Source organism: Vanacampus margaritifer, chromosome 6 (genome assembly GCF_051991255.1).
Source record: "Vanacampus margaritifer isolate UIUO_Vmar chromosome 6, RoL_Vmar_1.0, whole genome shotgun sequence".
Classification (NCBI taxonomy): domain Eukaryota; kingdom Metazoa; phylum Chordata; class Actinopteri; order Syngnathiformes; family Syngnathidae; genus Vanacampus; species Vanacampus margaritifer.
Genome location: NC_135437.1, coordinates 1,523,045 through 1,543,472, shown reverse-complemented (window position 1 = coordinate 1,543,472; position 20,428 = coordinate 1,523,045). Strand labels below are relative to the sequence as shown.

General features: G+C 40.7%; 1 protein-coding gene and 1 long non-coding RNA gene across 8 annotated transcripts in view; both read right to left on the bottom strand.

Annotated features, from left to right (window-relative positions):
* The window catches only part of sntb2 (syntrophin, beta 2), a 112,029-nt gene that overhangs the window by 61,815 nt on the left and 29,786 nt on the right, over positions 1-20,428 (bottom strand). For all 6 annotated transcript variants that reach the window (XR_013294366.1, XM_077567523.1, XM_077567520.1 and 3 more), the window contains exon 4: positions 20,177-20,319. Coding sequence is in view for 5 of the 6 variants with exons in the window: in XM_077567523.1 (XP_077423649.1) it covers positions 20,177-20,319 (143 nt within the window). In the remaining variant the exon portion in view is untranslated. The remainder of the gene's footprint in view (positions 1-20,176; positions 20,320-20,428) is intronic.
* Positions 766-12,630, bottom strand: LOC144053257 (uncharacterized). 2 transcript variants are annotated; one of them, XR_013294367.1, is made up of 6 exons: positions 6,145-12,630; positions 4,967-5,053; positions 4,575-4,901; positions 1,511-1,675; positions 1,255-1,423; positions 766-1,069 (listed from the first exon to the last, which is right to left on the bottom strand). It is a non-coding gene; the product is annotated as an uncharacterized LOC144053257 (long non-coding RNA). The 2 variants fall into 2 exon arrangements; XR_013294368.1 differs by having other exon boundaries at positions 1,521-1,675; positions 6,145-12,629.

Below are 20,428 nucleotides of genomic sequence, written 5' to 3'. Positions count from 1 at the left end.
TTTTGATTTTGGTTTGTCTTACAGGCTAGGATTTAAAGTCTAAGCCATGAACAATGTCAAATGCTGCCTGAGCGGTGCCTCGACCATGAGCCCAGTCTGATTTTTTACCTTCTGGACACCTCTAATGCAACTCCAGTAGAACCTCCACACCCAAAATCACTGAGCTGGTGTGAATGTGAGAAATGCAGAGAGATGCCCACACTTCTGGAGAGAAAATGCTGTGGACAAGAACCTCAACACTGTGTGTCGTTGATGCCACACATGGACTTGTTCATACTTGAAGATGGTGTACTGCGACTTGCCAGACAACTCTGGAATGATATACGAGGAGAACAGGACTCTCATAAGCTTGGAGAAAGCAATAGGCAATTTCGGTATGCTGCCCATCGCCAGTTTGTTGTTTGGAGATTTGGAGTGCTGGGCCCAGGCAATAGAGTTGTCATACCAAGTTGTGTATGGAAAATTCGAGACCGTTTCCCTGACCCACATGGTAATTATGTCGGTTTTATTCCATCTAGAGTGTAAACTCATACATACAAATTTTTTTTATTGTGCAATAAGATAATACCTCAAAATGTACTGTGAATTATTTTTGTACGATGTGTGTTTTTAATTGTGCAATAGATAATACCTTATTTACTCTGAATATTTTTTGGACTATGTGTGTTTTAAATTGTGCAATATTTACTGTGAATTATTTTGCAATAAAAAGTTTATTGAAATATTTGTCTAATTACTTCAATATATACACTATAGACCTTATAATTTACTCAATTTGATATAAAAAAAATTCCCAAATTAAAAATACTTGAACATTTTGCCATTTGGGATGAAGCAAAAGCTTTGATGTAGAGTACATTGTAAGACATCTGTACATCAAATTTAGGGGTAATATGACAATATATGCATAAAAAAGAATTAATTGCAAAGTTACTACATAACTTTATTTAATGTAAAACCTTTAGAGTGTATGCTATTTACAGTTGGTGCTATAATTACTAAACATGTAACTGTTTGGATGGGTCAAGTGGTAGAAGCTGTGGCGGCCTTCTTCATTCAGACGGTTTCCCTGCAGGAAAGAAAATAATGCATTTTAAGAACGAATAGGATTATTATGTTTAGTGCTTTTTTCAGACCCACATATACCTAGTTACAACAGCATTGATGGATCACTGTGTCTACCCGAAGTTAAAAAAAAAAATAAATAATAATAATAATATGACAGAGCATGTCATCTGCATACTGGAAACTTACATAGCCCTCTGCTGACTTGTTGATGCTCTAGCTCTTGTATAGTTGCTAGAGTGCCAAGCCATCTTGGATCCACAAGGGTGACTTTCTGCCATCCCTGTCTGGGATTAAAGCCTTGAGCCAAGTACAACTGCTTGGAGGTCAGCGATGTACTGGTAGTCTTTTTTGACACCTGTATTATAAATTCTGTATTATAAAAATGTGGACCAAGCATTGTTACTCCAAAGGAGTTGTATGTAAAATCTTAAAATTGACATACTGTACTGTACCATCCCTCTTCCTCTTGAGTGCTCTGCCTAGGTGATGGTTGTAATCCAGGGTCGCTAAATAGATTTTTGCCTTGAAGACACTCTGAGAGAATGTGAATCTCTTTTCAGTATACATCAAGATGTGGTTATGAAATGACTCCAACTCTGCTGTTGACCTAAATGAGGAAACCCAGTTTTGATGTATAAATACTCAAAATTCCAAATATCCAGCCTGTTCTCCATGTCTCTCTCAGCCAACACAGGTGAGGATCGTTGGCTTCCGCTTCCGGTCACGTTGGCGCAGCACGTCTGCTCCGTGGAAAAGCTGCAGTTCTTCCAACTTTTCCTTATTTAACTTTTAATTTTTTACTTTTTTAAATTATGAGCCACTTGCTCAATCTGTCCGCGACTCCTACGCGAGTTACAGCACACGTCGGGGGTGAACGGAGCCTAATCGAACAATCTAACAAGATCAAAGGAACGACATGGCTTTGGCTTTGTTGTCATACGTCAGAGACGCGCTCTGGGCCCTCCGTTCAACAGGCGACACACCACCCCCCGACCTGCCGGAGGAGATTCGGCGAGCAGACCGGGGAATACGCCGCCGGAGAAGAGGACAACGAAGTGGAGCACGCCAAAGGCTCCGGAGGAGAGGATGCAGACCAGCGCTGCCGTCCTTGCTGCTCGGCAACGTGAGATCCTTAAAGAGCAAGCTGGATGAGCTGAGGAGCCTCACCTCAGCCTGCCGCGAGCACCGTGACGCCTGCGCCATGGTGTTCACGAAGACATGGCTCCACAGCGACATCCCAGACTCTTTGTGTGAGATCGAGGGATTCTCACTCATTCGCGCCGACAGGACTGAGGCGTCGGGAAAAAGCAGAGGTGGGGGCGTCTGCATTTACATTAACGACAACTGGTGTCGGAATTACGCGGTGCGGCAGATCACCTGCACCCCCGACGTGGAGCTTCTCTGCCTAAGTCTGAAAAAAAGGGCATTTAAGAACCAGGACAGAGCCCAGCTCAAACTGGTTCAAAAAGAACTCAAACACATGCTTAAAGAAGCAAAAAGGAAGCACAAAGAGACTATAGAAAAACACTTTGCTGCTAACAACTCTAAGAAAATGTGGGACACCATGAGGAGGATCACCAACTTGACTCCTGCTCAAAAAGGTCTCAGCACTCTAAATGACCTCCAGAAGGCAAGGGAGCTGAATGACTTTTATTTAAGATTCGAAACCCGGGACTTCTCCTCTGAATGTGGGGAGGTCCTGAGGTCCATTTCAGTGAATGAGCAGGACTCAAGGCTGGTCATTCATCCCCATGACGTCCAATCTGCTTTTAGGTCTGTCTGCACAAAGAAGGCCTCAGGATCAGATGGGATATCTGCCCTCCTGCTAAAATCCTGTGTAGAGGAGCTCACAGCGGCATGGCAGCCCATCTTCCAGAGATCTGTGGACTCACACTCCATTCCCAGTCTCTGGAAAAAATCAGTAATCACCCCGGTTCCTAAAAAACAATGTCCTGTGGTCAATAATGACTTCAGGCCTGTGGCTCTAACTTCCATTGTTATGAAGTGTTTCGAGAGGCTGATGGTGACTCGGCTCAGGGGGGAGGTGGATGCACACTTAGACTCCCTTCAGTTTGCCTACAAGCGGGGTCGCGGCACTGACGATGCTATCAACAGCATCACACATCTGGTCAGCAAACATCTGGACGTCCCTAAAGCTTATGCACGTGTGTTGTTGCAGCCGCACCTGCTTTTGGGTAAACTGAAGGAGATGAATGTGAACCTGTACATCTCGAGGTGGTATCACTCCTTCCTGACACAGCGCACACAGCAAGTCAGGGTCAACAGCTACCTCTCGGAACCCAGATTGATAAGCACAGGCGCCCCGCAGGGCTGCGTCAGCTCCCCGGTCCTCTTCACATTTTACACAAATGATTGTGTGACATCACACCCTGAGAACTTTATCATTAAGTTCTCTGATGACACAGCTATCGTCAGCTTGCTGCAGGCCGGCGGTAGCCCACTGGACTATTTCTCAGAAATAGAGAAATGTGTCCAGTGGTGTGACCGGAATCATCTTGTGCTCAACGTGGGGAGGACAGAGGAGGTGATATTTGATCCAAAAACTGTGGGTGACCACGGGCCAGTCGTCATTAAAGGCAATCACATCAGCCAGGTGGGTTCATACAGGTATCTGGGGGTCCACATTGACAACACACACAGCTGGAGGGTACACATTGGAAGTCTCTGCTCCAAACTCCAACAGCGTCTCTATTTCCTACGCAGACTGAGGCTCTATGGAGTGGAGCAGAGGATCATGCTGTTGTTCTACCGGGCTGCATTGGAAAGTATCATCAGATACGGCATTGCGGCCTGGTACGGCAACCTGACTGTGCAGTCAAGGTCACAGATTGCCGGTCTGGTGCGGACTGCCATGAAGATCATGGGGGTCAGGAATCATCCTTCCCTACAGATGCTTTATGAGCGGTCCGTCACCAGACTGGCACAGAAAATTGTTACTGACCCGACTCACATTCTGCATCATGAGTTCCAGCTACTGCCTTCCGGCAGGAAGAACTCATTCCTGCCAACATCCATCAAATTACTTAATAACCGACATTAACTAAGTGGTGCAATATATATATATAGGAGTGTGTGTGTATTATTTATTTTTTATATATTTATTTTATTTATTATTTATTTATTTTAATTATCTCTCTATTCTGTTGTTTTTCTTACTGTAAACTACTGCTGCACTTCTTATTTAATTTTGATTTTATCTCTTTCTATTCTGTTGTTTTTTCCTTACTGTAAACTGCAGCTGGACGGAGTCCAGGAAAAAGTTCCCCACGGGGAAAATAAAAGTATATCGTATCGTATCGTATCGTATCATGTAGAGCTTACTGATTAGCTGATCGTTTGAATTACCTGTTGTTGGCTGAGGGAGACATGGAAAACAGCCTGGATAGGGGTACTCGAGGACCAGGGTTGAGAACTACTGCTCTCGAGGATGACTATATTTGCTGTAAATTAGAACTCTGATTGATTGAAAGCGTGAAAACACTCACCCATTCTGCAATGACAGTTGTACATTGGTGCTTAAATGACACTTCAAAGGGCTTTGCTGAATTGCATGGCGCCTTTGTAACGGGATCCTTTGCTGTGCATACGTCAATGGGCAATAGTAGGTACTCAAGAAGCTGCTTCAAGACATCATGATAAATGAGAGAAGCTGGTTGACCCAAGACATCTTCCTCTGTAACGGCCATTGCAATAAGTGGAGGAATGATGTATTCTTGTTTATCACAGTCATCTGGGTTGTCAAGCACTGTGTCCTTCATGGAAACCTCCGGTATGTTGCCCAGACATATGCATTTTTTAGTGCACCACCAGCCCTTTTGTGCATAAATACAAACAAATGTGTACACCTCCAATCATCATCTTCATGTATAAGTATTACCCAGCTTCTTCTTGCTGAAGACAACTTTTCTCTTCACTGCTGCTATTGCCCAACTTCTCTATGCCTTTGACAGAGAAATCTGCATCCCTGCAATTGGATAAAATATTGTCAATCAATCAATCTTCATTTATAAAGCACTTTATTACTAGTGTTGCTCCAATACCGGCATCGGCAGAGGTCCCGATACTGCATAAAAACAGTGGTATCGGCAAGCGCTAACAAGTAACATGTCGATACTATTATTTCCGATGCTAATATAGGACTTTGGATGCAGCATCTTGTGTTTTACTTGTGCACAACATTCACTGATGTATGACATGTTCACTGCATGCCAAGCTAGGATAACCTATTGGCCCTTGAATGCTCTGAACCAATGGCAGGGCAGCTTTTTCATGTTGAAAAAAACAACAGCCCAGGTATCAGGACGGTATCGGCCGATACTGCAAAACTGGGTATCGGAATCGGTGTCAGGGGCCAAAAAATGGTATCGGAACAACACTATTTATCACCAACAATGCAACACAATGTGCTTTGCAGCATTAAAATCATTCCCTCACATCGACCCACTCCCCCACTTACAGTATGCAAACACATGGTCACACGCAAGTACCCCACTCTCTCCCTACAAGTATACACACACCCACACACAGTAGAATAATGAAAGTGAGGCTGTGGACAGAGGAAACAGGTAGATTGAAAGACTAAACAAATATTTTTAATTTGCCTATTACTTTAAAATAGGATTCAATATAAATTAATCTAACTGAAAAAACTATTACCAATAGTAAAAAAAACACCAATACGTGGAAGCGATAGCATATTACATGGGTCCTGAATAAAAAAAAACTTAAAAAATATATATATATTTGAAGGTACAAAATGAACACAAGCAAAAACTTGGTTTAGTCCAGCTTCATACCTGGTTTAAACTTGAGATCTTTTGACATTATGCCTAGTTTTGGTCGACATCTGGACCAGAGTCTGCTTATCTGTGAACCCTGGCCTCGCTCTGTTGTACTGCTGTACTGTAGACATAGGATTTAGCATGATGGGGGAGGAGAGCTATGTTATGTAAAGCCTTGTACTAGCTATACCCTTTCTCAGACTTGGTTTCTGTCTGTCTGTGTGTATATATGCAATAACCCAGTAATACTTATTTTCTTACGCAAACTACTCACCTGTCCGACAGTGACTCCTGTACTATTGTGGATGCAGGAGGTTGCGGTCTAACCCACCGAGTTTGCGGTAATGGGGTGGACCTGATATTGTCATAACTGCAACGACATGAGCAGGAAGATGCATTTACACACGTTGTGAACACAACCTGCATGAGAATATTTTCTGTTAGCTATAAATCATTTATTTTAAAAATATTGACAATTTACTTTTTACACTACTCCACTGTTCATATATAAGCTACACGACATAAGCTACATGCAAAACATTTTCAGTGTAAGTAGGAAAAGCGTCATTAAATAAAAGCGTTAAGCTGCATTGACGCTGGTGTCATTATACAACTTCACATGTTTAACAAGCTTATAAAGTATAGCTCTTACTCAAAAAGTAAACTGAAGTTACCTGCCCAACAGAAACTTAGCGACCAAAGCATCCTTCTTCAGACCCCTCTGCTGCTTTAGCGCACGACATCGAGGAAAAGACTCACCCAAAATGACTTGTTTGGCTCCGCTCTTTCAGTCCTTGTCTCCTGGCTCGGTGCTCCTGTATTCTTCACTGCCATTGTTAGTTAACTTTGAACACACACGCGAGGAGCTAGCTACAGTAGGAAGAAGCTACACCGCTGCTATTGCCGCCGCCGCCGCGTTGTAACACTGTTACGTTAGAGGCCTACGCAAACTACGTACTCGGGGCACTTACACAAGAAGTGTGATTGACAAGCCAGGAGCCAATCAGTAACGAAGCAACTTTGTTATTGATTGGCTACAAACTATGGGGGGACCATAAGTACAAGTCTGCTACAGGTTGTGAAGACATTTAATATTTTCAATTTATAATTTTACTGTTTTTGAATTTACTTATAAAGCATATAGATGTGATATAATCATGAGTGTTTAAAAGAATACAGTGGGATGGTGATTTTGTGAACTCTTATTGATCTTTGTACCCTCAAAGCTATTGAAGATAGGAATGTGCATGATGTTATCAGAGTCTTTTGTTATTAGAGACTGAAGGTCTGGGGTCAGATCCTAATTGCATTTGTTCCCCCAGTCAAGAAGGGGAACTGTATGCAAATGTCTGTTTACTAATAACATTGCACCTTTGTTTAACCTGGAGTCGACATGTCTGTATGTAAATGTCTGCTTACTAATAACATCACACATTTTTTCACTAGGAGTCGACATGTCTGTCCTTTAATCAACTTAGGAGGGGAAGAGGAACCTTTTATCTTTTGGTTATAAATGAGTGGATGTTCTGTAGACTGTTACACACTTGGGGTCCCACATTGCATGGAGATGTGGGTGTCCTGACTGTGTCTTTAGAAGCTTCTAAATAAATTTTGCAAAGAAAAATTGTTCATCGGATTCTCAATGCAATTATTTGGACACGCAAGGATTACACTTTTCATAGTAATCAAAATAATTCCTTCAGAATGGTGACCCTGACGTGATATATTGAGACGTTTTTGCAACAGCTGTGATTGGTCCTGCACACCGGATTTCTAAAGCGCAAAAATATTAACAAGGTGAGTGGACATTTTATCCACGTAGAGAAATTCTGGTTGTTTAGGATCAATACAGTTGCATTTCGTCTGTGCTAAGTTGTATTTGGGATCTGTGAACAAGTTAGGGGGGTTAAAGTCGTATTTGTTACGGAGGGATGCGAAAGTCCTCGATTTCGAAAATTACTACAACATTGAACCATGCATGGGAGATTTGTTCCGCGGTGGAATAGGCTGTCTTTTTTTATTTTTATTTTTGTATGAATAAGCCGCCCGTATAATTCTACGGGGTGTGCGGAGTGGATTAGCCGCCCGTGTGGTATCATTCACACGGTGTGTGTGCTGTGTTGAATTACTAAACTGTGGGACATAATTCCTCGGTGTGTGTGTGTTGTGTTGAATCAAGCCGCTCGTGTGATATCATTCACATCGGAGTGAGAGCTGTGAAGAAGCCGCCCGCGAAGATCCTGGATAAGTATTTATTAAGTCGCGCAAAAAGAAGCCCGATGTGTACGGAAGTGACGTCAAGTAGGAGCGCTCCGCCGTTTGAAACAGCATAAGAGATTGAGTTCCACGGAGGAATAGGCTGTTTTTGTTCTGGTGTGTTATTAACTGCTAGTGTTGATCACACTAAGTGAGTGCTGTTGTTTGTTGTGCTATAAGCAGCCCGTGTTGATCACACGAGGAGACTGCTGTGTTAAACGCCCGTATATCGCTACGGTGTGTGGTGTGATATTAGCCGTCCGTATATTTCTATGGTTCGAGAGCTGTGTGAAAAGCCGCCCGTGAAGATCTTGGATATATTTATTAAAGTCGCGCAGAAGGTATTTAATATCTGTTTTATTTTCGTCTTGTTTGTATTTTTCTGAAAAAACAAAAAAATATATACAATAATATTTTTTTTTGGGGGGGATTAATGAGAATAGTTTTGATCTGTTATATTGTAGTATCATAAGTGAGACGTCACTGACTTTATAAATATTAAAAACGACTAATTACTACATATTATGGACGAAAGATTTAGACCGTAAATAAGGATGGATGCATACACTTCCGGTCGATAGAGAAGTGGTCGCTAAGCGAACAGTGAAGGCTGTAAACGTTCATGATGCTGGACGCATTTCCACCACGGCGTCAACGTAAGTTTGAAACTCTTTTAAATGTATGAATGTGCACTAATTGTGATAGTGGTTGGTTCTCACCGTTGAAAAATGTGGTGTGTTCGTGGAACTTGGTTGTGTAAAACAGCGCTAGACGCTGATTACCTACAATATAAGGTCGTGGACCAAATGTTGGTTTGTGCTAGAATGTTAGCGTTGGGTAGCTCTGTGAAAGTTGCGCGGATGGCGGTGTTAAGTGATTTTGAGAACAAGGAGGCTGATGCTAAGCTAGCGGCTCTGCCAGCGTACGAGTTGCCATGCGCAAGAGATGAGTTTTTGGTAAGACGGTACCGCGCAAATCTGTTTTTAAGGCTGAGGATGAGTTAGCTGCGGGCAGCCGCATCTGTTAAGAAATTGGAACATAAATTGGATGAAGTGTTGACTGTGAGAGATGACCCGCGGGGAAAATTTGAACCAAGCGAGAGCTCTTGGCTTGGAAATGAATTGTTGAGTGTACGCGTTTGTTTGAGAAACGTGGTGTGTTGTGGCCACGCGGTTTTTCATTGTTTGTCTTACAATGTGCGCAACATGTCTGTGTCGCGGCCGTAACGTTGCGATGGATTGTGCACGAATAAGTCGACATTTGAGCTATACGTACGTGGTGATGTTATTATTCGACGAAGTAACGGTGTATTTTACAGCGAGTCTGTGCACTTCGGAGATGTTTGTGTTCGTCTGTGGTTATTTTATTTTTTGGAGGAGAAATGAGCAACGTGGCGGTGAGAATTATGGTCTCTTGAATTGGTTCAACAAGTGAGACGCCACTGAATTAAGTTGAGGAGTTTGTGTTGTGTGTGTGTGAGTGTTTGTTGAGCCCAGTTGGTGAAATGTTTGGAGCATGTGTGGATTGTGTGATTTTTTCCTTGTTTGTGTGCCTGCAGGGAGTTTGTGACTGTTTGTGTGACTCTGACAATGGGAAAGGTGTGTTGTGTGATGTTCTAGCGGGATTTTTGAAATCAAAATTGCTGTTTGGGCTGTGTTTCTCCTCACTGCCTTTGTGGAGATGAGAAAAGTGCAGAAGTTAAGTGAATGGAAGTGTAAGTTTGTTTGAGACAGTGATTTTTTAAGTGTAGGAAAGAAAGAAAAAAAAAACGGGTGGAAAGTAATATTTTCCCTCCAAAATCCTTTGTCCTCAAAAAAGGGTGAAAAAGAATGGTAAGCAGGAAATCTGCATATTTTGAAAGTAGGGGAGAATTCTTCCTTTGTCTGTGACAATTTTTAAAGCCCTTCCCCCCACGCTTGATTAGGGACTAAAGGTCTGTGAGGATGGGGGCCGTGAGCTGCTGTTTTAAGAAGGTGGTGATTTGTACTGTTGTCTGTTAAAATTAAATTAAACTAGATAAAAAGGACAGGGGAGTGTGTATGATAAGTTTTTCTTCCGTTCCCCCTTCTCTCTCTCTCCTCTTTGTCTCCTGTGGGGAGGGGGGTGTGATAAGTTTTTTTTCTTTCCCCTCTCCCATTGTCTCCATTTGGGAGACTTGTAGTCTGTTGTGTCAAAGTGACACTTTGTTGTCATCTTGTGGGATTTGTGTGTGAAATAGGAGTCAGAGGGCAATGTGTCCTGTAATGGGAGTTTTTCTCTTTTCTAGGTAAGAGAAGAATGCGGAAGGATATAGAGGTCTAGGTGTTAACTACAGGCCACTATCATATTATTTTTAAAATCAGATCTATGTGTTTTATAGTTGAATGAGTAATAAAACCAAATTTTAATATAGTTGAATAAGTAATAAAACCAAATTTTAATTGAAATAGACTTTTCATTTTTGATTTTTATATTTCCCCTGCATCTCTGATAACTTATTCGTAGGTGTGAAAATGATTTAACCTCTGTCCTTATCTGAGTCCCATTCTAGAAGTCTGGAGAGGACTTTCCTCCATGTGGCCAGGGTGACTGTGAGTTGTCACATATTAAGCATAATTCGAGGTAACATGTAATGAAGATGTCTATGGTAGACATATGCGTAAATATAGTACTACTACTTGCTATAGTGTAGTGATCAAATTTAAATAAAACCACAAAATAAATAAATGAATAAATTAAAAATAGTTTGAAAAACAAAATATTTTGGGGGAATTTTTTAATTTTTTCTTGGAAATTGAATGACAACAAGCAGATAGGATCTCTTGCTATGATCTCATCTCCCTCTATCTGTTCCGAGTGTATAAGTGTTTCAGGCAGGTTCAATCTTTGACGAGAGGTGTTGTTCTTGGGTGTTTCAAACGTGCTGGAATAACCTGGCTGTTGGAAATATGGACAAGCGTTCTCCTGCTCTGCTTGGTGCACAGAGGGGACGGCAAGCTGCACGGAAGGCCACTTTTGGGAGGGGAAGTGGCCAAACAGACTGCGATAAGGATGGTACACTATATCCGCTCGCCATAGGATTGTTCAATGACTCTTATGAATTATCTGAGCAAAATGTCCATCAACTCGTTGAGCAGACATCTCGAACTCTCATCACAGCCGTCTTGATGAAACTGTCAGGGGTCTCCAGTGACAGCTAAGGCCTGCTTTGAACTTTGCCCTGCATAAACTGCTATCTACAAGGACAGGAAGGAATATGAACTCCAGTTGTGGACTCAAAGTTCGAGTCATCTGAGATTAGCCCCTTGAGTCATATTTTGGTCTGTTTGAGTACAGTTTGCACTCTGTACTGTGTCGGAAAAGGAGATGTGATCTATAGCAACGCAGTTTCTGAAATTGAGAACAGCTAATGTGAATTAGGGTAGTATAAAATTTATTTTAATCTTTAATACTATATTTTCCGTTGTTTGATGCTTGTTGAATTTGGCCTTCTAATTTTTTTTCCCATTTCTCTTTTATAACTTTGGCTTCTCAGAGTGGACTCGGATGTGGAACACTTACGGCGAATTTGCTGGTTAAATTTTTAATTTTGATTAAGCTCAACAGCACTGATCTTTGGATCCCACGGGGAATGCACAAAGGCAAAGTTCCCTGCTGTGTTTTACAAGCCCCCACTACTCTGTAAAAGAGGTGAGGTTAATTAGCATTTTAAGAATACTTTTTGGTTGGTTTAAAGTAGGGATTTTGTCTTGTTTTTCTGATTATAACTCGTTTCTTTTACTAGCTGATATGGCAGATATTTGGAAGATTTGTGACCTGCAATAGATTAATGGGGTTGTTTTAAATCTTTTTCTCTTCTCTTCCTGACCCTAAAAGTCCTCCGCTGCAGTATCTTAATTTACATCTGCTTGAGTTGTTTTTCTCACTTTAAGTTGCCTGAACAGGATTCAAATTTGCATTACAAACTCTTGCCTCAAAGGTTTTGTTTTTATGGCTCCTGGCTAGCTCAGCTGGAGATCTTCTTGTAGTTCTGGTGTTGGCCAAATTGTCCCAATTTGGTTGTTTTTCTAATCTACAGGACACAAGGTGTCTGTTTTTCTTCCTCTTTGAAGCGGCATCTGTTCGCTGCTACAGTTTTTCAAATACATGTCTGAAAAAGATCAGAGTTGATTTTATCAGATGGGGGAATGACTGGTCTGTCTGTGTATGGTTGAAAAGGAAGTCTGAGGTGAGAATGGTCTGTCTGTGTATCGTTGAAAGGGAAGTCTGATGTGAGAATGAAGTTTGGTGTGAGGAATTTACAGGCGGAGAATGGAGAGGATTGGACTTGGAGGAAAGTAAGTTCTACAAAGATGACAAAAGACGACCCGAATAGTAGAAATACTGTAAGTATGTTTCATTTCAGAAACAATTGAAAAATATAATTTTTAGAGCCCATGGAATATGCCATTTAGGTGTGGAAGGGAACATTGAGACACCTGGGTGACATTTTTTCATGAGACAAGTTGTTAAAAATGAACTGCAGGACTGCAGTGTTTATTAAAGGTATAAGTATATATATAAATCTCTTCTCAGACTGTTTATGGCCCGGCCGGACTGAATAGTTCTGGGTTAAGATGATGTTGTTTTTAAATGATTTACACTGCTATAATAAAAAAACAGCGTTAAAAAATACAGAAATTTGATGTATGATAAAAAGCACATTTATGCTAAATCTACAACAGTAAATATCATGTAAAATATTTGATTAATCATTATCTACCATCATAAGGGTTTCCTAGGAATATTGGATCAGACTAACCCATTTGAAAAAACAAAACTTCATAAGATATAGAAAAGGGCATTGAGATTAAAACATATTGGATTTAGTATATTATCTCTGATCTCAAGGACATTTAACGGATTCTGTTTGAACGCCACAAGGAAAAAGAACTTTTTCCGTGTCCAACAGCACGTTCCAGGACCTACAGAACTTAAACAATTAACATTTGCTAACAAAAAATACCAGGTGCTCTTTTCAAAGTAAAGAATGAAGAACTGTATGTTATAAGTGGACTAAATGAAAATGATTTTGCTTTCAGATGTGGTGAAAATGGGAATGGTCGATCTGGTTTGCTGATCATAATAGTGGGGGTCACATCCACCAGGAGGATGCTAAGTGCTTTCCAGCACTGTTCCATGGGGGGACCTTCACCAGGAGATGACTTCACTGCACAAACACATCTGCTATTGCGTCGTGACACTTAACCACATCACATAGTGTTATGCCTCACATTTATTATGCCCCTTCCACCGAAATTTTTTAATGAATCAAATGAATTTTGACTGCTAAGCCCCTCTCTCTGTCTCTCTCTCTGTCTCTCTCTCTCTCTCTCTCTCTCTCTCTCTCTCTCTCTGTCTCTCTCTCTCTCTCCTCTCTCTCTCTCTCTCTCTCCTCTCTCTCTCTCTCTCTCTCTCTCTCTCTCTCTCCTCTCTCTCTCTCTCTCTCTCTCTCTCTCTCTCTCTCTCTCTCTCTCTCTCTCTCTCTCTCTCTCTCTCTCTCTCTCTCTCTCTCTCTCTCTCTCTCTCTCTCTCTCTCTCTCTCTCTCTCTCTCTCTCTCTCTCTCTCTCTCTCCTCTCTCTCTCTCTCTCACCTGCTATTCTTATTTCTAAACTCCACACATAAAACATTGCTACATTTTGCGACGATCAAGATCCGCGCTGGACTTTCTCTCTAGAGTATTGTGGGATTAAATGTCCAGTTTTTGAACTTATAGAAGTTCAATGGTAGGACTGAAGACATTTAATATTTTCAATTTATAATTTTACTGTTTTTGAATTTACTTATAAAGCATATAGATGTGAGATAATCATGAGTGTTTAAAATAATACAGTGGGATGGTGATTTTGTGAACTCTTATTGTTCTTCGTACGCTCAAGCTATTGAAGATAGGAATGTGCATGATGTTATCAGAGTATTTTGTTATTAGAGACTGAAGGTCTGGGGTCTGATCCTAATTGCATTTGTTCCCCCAGTCAAGAAGGGGAACTGTATGTAAATGTCTGTTTACTAATAACATTACACCTTTGTTTAACCTGGAGTCGACATGTCTGTATGTAAATGTCTGCTTACTAATAACATCACACATTTGTTCACTAGGAGTCGACATGTCTGTCCTTTAATCAATTTAGGAGGGGAAGAGGAACCTTTTATCTTTTGGTTATAAATGAGTGGATGTTCTGTAGACTGTTACACACTTGGGGTCCCACGTTGCATGGAGATGTGGGTGTCCTGACTGTGTCTTTAGAAGCTTCTAAATAAATTTTGCAAAGAAAACTTGTTCATCGGATCTCAATGCAATTATTTGGACACGCAAGGATTACACTTTTCATAGTAATCAAAATAATTCCTTCAGTTGATAAAGAGATATTTATGTAGTTAGACAATTTGATTTTTTTTGTAAAATCCTCTTTGATACCTTTAAGTAAAAAAAAGCACACACACACACAAAACAGTGATATCACACCCATCATTCTTCTTAATGTATGCCAGCTTTTATAGATTGATAGAAAGCTTAGTTCAGATATTTGCAATTATTAACGGACGGTTAATGCATTGATGGACTTTTTTCTGTCTGAGTTTGAATTGTCCGACAGTATTTGAATGTAGCTGCAGATTGGCTCGCAGAACGCTGTCACTTGTTTAGCCTCCCGTTAGTGGCTAGTTACTAACGCACTTGTGTCGATACAATAACAGACTAATTAACTTCCTTACCTTCCTTAATTGGCAATTAAATATAATTTTGAGTCACGTGACGAGTCAAGCTGGCCTCCACAACAAGCCGTGCGCCATGCTGGAACACCGGGGGCATATACGATGACGTCATCAACATGCGCTATGCTGTGACGTCATCACCATGCGCTACCGCGGTAAGACAGTAAAGTCAAAATCTTTACCTTCATACCGTTTATATCGCCCAGCCCAAATTAAAAGAAATCGGGGGGATCTGCCTCATTGCATCTGCTTCCCTGTGTTTGTGTCTTTAACTCTTTTACTGCCAAAGACGTTAAATGACGTTGTGCAAAAACCTACGGAGGAGCGCCAAAGACGTTAAGAGACGTCCTCCCATTTTATTTTTTATTTTTTTTTAAACGGGTGCTGGGAAGGCTTGCGGAGCTGTGGTGAAAGTTTCAAGCAGGTCCGGAGAGCCTAATGACTATTTTTGGCCCCTAGAGGGCAGCGATGACTCTCTTTTGACAAGATCGGGTGGGCGTCAGTAGAGGCGGAGCTAGAGCGTCGAGCAGGAGATCAGAATGGAAAACAAAGGAAAAATGGCGGCCGGTCGCGAGCAGCTCACGCCCGAGCCGTTTTTTTCAAAGACCAAAAGCATCGCTAAAAGAGCACATTGTTGACGACGATGATCGTCATCGATGATGAAGATGAGGGTGGTGACTCCGTGGTTGGGAAGCATTGACGCGGCAGTAGAAGACGTTAGATGGAGCTAGATGGAGGAGGGAACGGGCAATGGCGAGCGTTTGCAAGCAGCTCTACACTTACAAGACAAAAGGCATCGACCAACGCTAAAAGAGTACATTGATGACGACGATGGTCATCATCGATGATGATGAAGGTGAATCCGAGCTTGACGGCGAAATTGGAACCGCTGATGCGGCGGCTATGATGGTGTCGTAACGCGGAGCACAACCGAGCATGCACAGGCGGACGTTCGATCGGACGACGGAGAGTGCCCCGAGTCCAATGCATATTCATTGGAGGAAGTGTGTACAGTCTGCTACTTGCTTTTTATTCCCCGGAAAAAAAGGCCGTCAAGAAAGTGTAACGTTTGCACGCAAAACGGACCAATGCGAAAGTGAAAGTAAACTGTGTGCGAGTCCTGGCGTCTCCTTGCACGCAGGAGAGCGTTACAAAAAGAAAAACTGTATTTGAAACATCCACATAATTGTAAGTAGTACCACAGTTGCACACATTTGTAAATAGTTTGCAAAATTGTTTTGTCAAATTGTTACACTGTTGAATGGAAATAAACGTATTTTGCAATCAAAAAACACTTTTTCATTGTTGGTGAAAGCGTTTTACAGAAGTAAAGCACTATTTAGGTGTTTGTGGCATCATTCATTGACAAAAAGAAGTGTACAATTCACTAGAGTGCATGAAATAACATTGTTTCACAAAAAGCTCTTTTTCTCCGTTTTTTGTTTCAAAACAGAGAATTTCGGTGAAAGTAACCATTTTCTATTGTTGATTACTGAAGAACGGAATAAGGTAGAAACAAACTTTTTTTTCTGATGAAAGATGAGAGTCCAATCTTTCATTTGGTAGTATGTGTGTTTCTATAGTCCAAACACAACATTTTCTGTGGACCTTGAAAGATCACTCAAAATGCTTAAATCGGCTGACACTGGGGACAACCCGTTTTTGAAAACGTCTGGCAGTCAAAGAGTTAACTACCATGATTCAAACATAAACTAACCACCAGAGGGTGCTTGAACTGCACAAATGGAATGCAACTTTGCCTTTTTAACAGAAGTGTGCTTTTAATATCATGACATGATGACGACAATATTGCGTTAATTTTAAAGTTCCCATTGTATGAAAATGCACTTTAATGGGGTTTTCTATCAATAATATGCATTCCCGGCCTGTCTACAATCCAACCAGGCATGAAAAAAGTCCGTCCGCAACTTCTTTAGCTTTCTCCTCTTTTCTAAAATGTGTGCTTCAAACAGGCAGATTCAACTTCGTGACTTAGTGACGTGCACTCGACCCAGCCCCCTCGGGTTACTGACACCACATCTGGTAAAGGTTTGTGATGCCCACTGAAATTTGAGAAGCTGGCTGTGCCTTTCTTCTGCTCTCTCGGCTCGCAAATGCTTTGTGGAGAGGGGAAACATTGATCAGGAAAAAGTGGTTGCCTCCTTCGTCCCAATTCTTTGAGAAGACAGTGTATTAATTTTATTTTTAACGACGCGTACCGGAGCTACATTTGTCGTGTGGAGGTTGTTTGGCTACAAGAGGTCAGATATGATAAAGCAGACAGTGGTTGGATAATATGAAGCGGTTGCATATTGTTTTGTCGAGATACAATCAGCGGTGGTTAATTTGTCGTGACTGACTTTGTGATGTTAACCGGCTGCTAAGTGGTCTCGACGAGACGGCTTGCACGTTGCGACCGCGCAGTTGCCTAAATGTGCACATTTGTGTTATTCATAACCGCTTGTGAATGTCTACAAGCATTCACGGTAAATCAGAGACATTCACGGCAAAATAACTTTTGCAGGAGATTTAGCGGTTACGGCATAATAACCATTGCCTAAACAATCACGAACGCCACAACATAGTCTCTGTAGCTACGTTATGCCACTTTTTCTTATGGTAAAACGTTATGCCTCTTTTCCACTTATTAAAATAGTTCTCAAATGTGTAAAATACATGTCTGTATTTTTCTTTTCTTCTGCTCCCATGGCCAGTCGTTTCAATTCACAACATTAGCACATGGCTACCATGACCGAAATCACTGCCCCTTCAAGAGAGAAGGGTACGGCATAGGCGTGGCCTGGTGCAGCTATTTACATAAAAGTGACACACCCCTTAAACAGGCTGTTTTGAGCAGAGTATTTTTTGGCTGATTTAGGGACAGCAAAAATATTAGATCAAAAGTCAATTTTGACGAATGCATGTCACAGACATGTCTTTTACATTTGAGAACTATTTTAGTATGTTGAAAAGTTGAATAATATGACACCTTTAATATGCCGTTATCGTTACATCCATACAATCTACACCGCCAAATGAAGAAGGGTCCACTCACTGTCAGCGTACATTTATAAATAGAGTGAGATGGAATGACGGAGTGGGTACATATACTCCAGGAGTGTGAAGTTGTGTGTTTGTCTGACAAAGTGTGACTTTAGACACCCTAAAATACTGTATGTATGTAGCAACAGAGGTAAACAATAAACAATGATAAAAACGATAGTGGGTTATATTGTAGAGAAGGTTATATTGTTAAGTAGATGTTTTAAAATCATACTACAATATGTTTTGTAATATCACTCATCACTAATATGACATAATCTTTCCTTCAAAACACTCAGCTATATGGCGCTATTGTAAAAAGTCATGAATTATTTTAAAAAGTTCTATGCGGAAAATGGATGGACTGCCAGAGCATGCAATCTTTGGGCTTTCAAGCCATCCTTGCTCTATCTCAACCCAACAGGTCAGTAGGGCTTGGCGAAAATCTAAATGTTATGGCAATTTCGATTTTGGCTTCTCTCGATCGTTAAATCAAAGAAGACAATTAATGTGCAAAACGCGGTGTTTACAAGTTACCTATGTTGTGAAAGTACCCTGAATGCACCGCCACCATGTTGCTTGTAGGAACTTAGCCCGCAGCGAATCAATGTGATTTCTAAGCATTCTTTAATTTGTTTATTGACATCCGAGTTATAGTTAACTGTAAAACTAAACACACGTCAAAAAGAATCACATCCACTGTATATTTAAACACAAAACATTCTTCGTTTTTAAAACATTGATAGCCTACTGCTTATGCTAAAATTAATGGAAGATCCCATTCAAAGGCTAACGGGAAGTTAGCATCAACTTCAGGAGTGATATTCCTTCAAATAACTAATATTTACACACAAATGCTGTAGAAACACATGCAGGAAGATAACACTACTGAATGGCACAAATTCTTCCCAATCCGTGATAAACTAGTTATTTTAATACAATTCAATTGCAAGTTTCTTCTGTTTTCATTGTAAGTGTGTACACTGTGGACCATAAATGCACGACACCACACTGCCCCAAAGAGCCAAACGTGCGGAACACCCAATACAGTATTTGTTTTACTGTTAATTGCTATTTGAGTATATCCTTATTTTACTTTCTTACTATTTCAATTTTTTTTTGTCCTTTTAAGTCATATTTTAAGCTGAGTTTTCAACCCAACTCAACTTTATTTATAAAGCACTTCAAAACAACCATTGCTGCATACAAAGTGCTGTACATGGAATAGAAAGTAATGCAGTAAAGAAGAAACAAAAAACAAGAATAACACAATAAATAATATCAGATTTAAGGAAGTATATAAGTAAATAAATAATAATAAATTAATAACAAGAAGCAGGTAAGTGAATAAGTAAATAAAATAAATATCAAATTAATAACACAAAATACAGCAGACACCATAAAGCACTGAAACGAGCTGAGTCAAAGACCAAAGAATTTAGGTATGTTTTAAGACGGGTTTTAAAAGTTGATAACATCTTAAATTATAAATCAATAAATAACCATTTTATTAACCGTGATTACAATCTCAAGCAAAATAATTGTGATTATTATTTTTTTCATAATCGTCCAGCCATAATGTCAAGGCATGTTTCTTCCTTAGATGGGATTTTTTTTTCTCTTGCCAATAATGCTTTCTCATGAGGGGTTCGTTTTTTTCTTCTTCATTATACAGTATGAGCAGCACAGTGTTGGAAATTATGAATATTATGGAAAATGCCTTGAGGCCACAACATAACTTTTGTTGTAAATTAGTTATATATAAATCAATTTGACTTAAAAACTCACACTCACACACGCGCACACACACACACACACACACACACATTGGGTTTACATTTCTAGTGGGGACATCTCATTGACCTTAACCATCACAACTGACTGCCTTACCCTAACCTCAACCAAAACCCAATTCAAACCTGAATTCTAAAACCAAGTTTTGACCCTCAAAAAGAGGTTTGGACTCATGGGGATCTCCAAAATGTACCCACAAGGACACGTGGTCCCCACAATGATAGTAAAAACCCAGAAAATGGTCCCCATGATATGATAAACCCGCACACACACAAAAGAGAAGAGTGAATGTAAAAACTTAATACGGAAAGAGACCAGCCCAGGATTAAATCAAATACCTATTCTTGCTATGCTATTCTTGTTGGCAGAATAGTTTATTCACTGGAAGGCTGTGATTACAGTTGTGTCTCCTCATATGTAATATTGTGCTTTTTATGTGACCTTATGTAGACGAACCAAAATATTGTTCCAAAAGTCCTACCTTGTAGCAAGCAGTGGGTGTGTGAGCAAGGGCAACGCCCATGATTCTCTACCCCATGGCACAGATTCAAAGAGCAGCATGTCCTTTTCTGTGAGTGCCATGACAACAGGTCTGTGCTGCTGCCGTCCACCTTCCAGTTGGACCTAAGGAGCAAGATCAGCAGGGTTTTTTGGATTGAATATTGCTTTACAATAGCCTTTCCTCAACCTAAAAGAAATCCTTGGTTAGTCTATATTGTGTTGCCGAATGAGT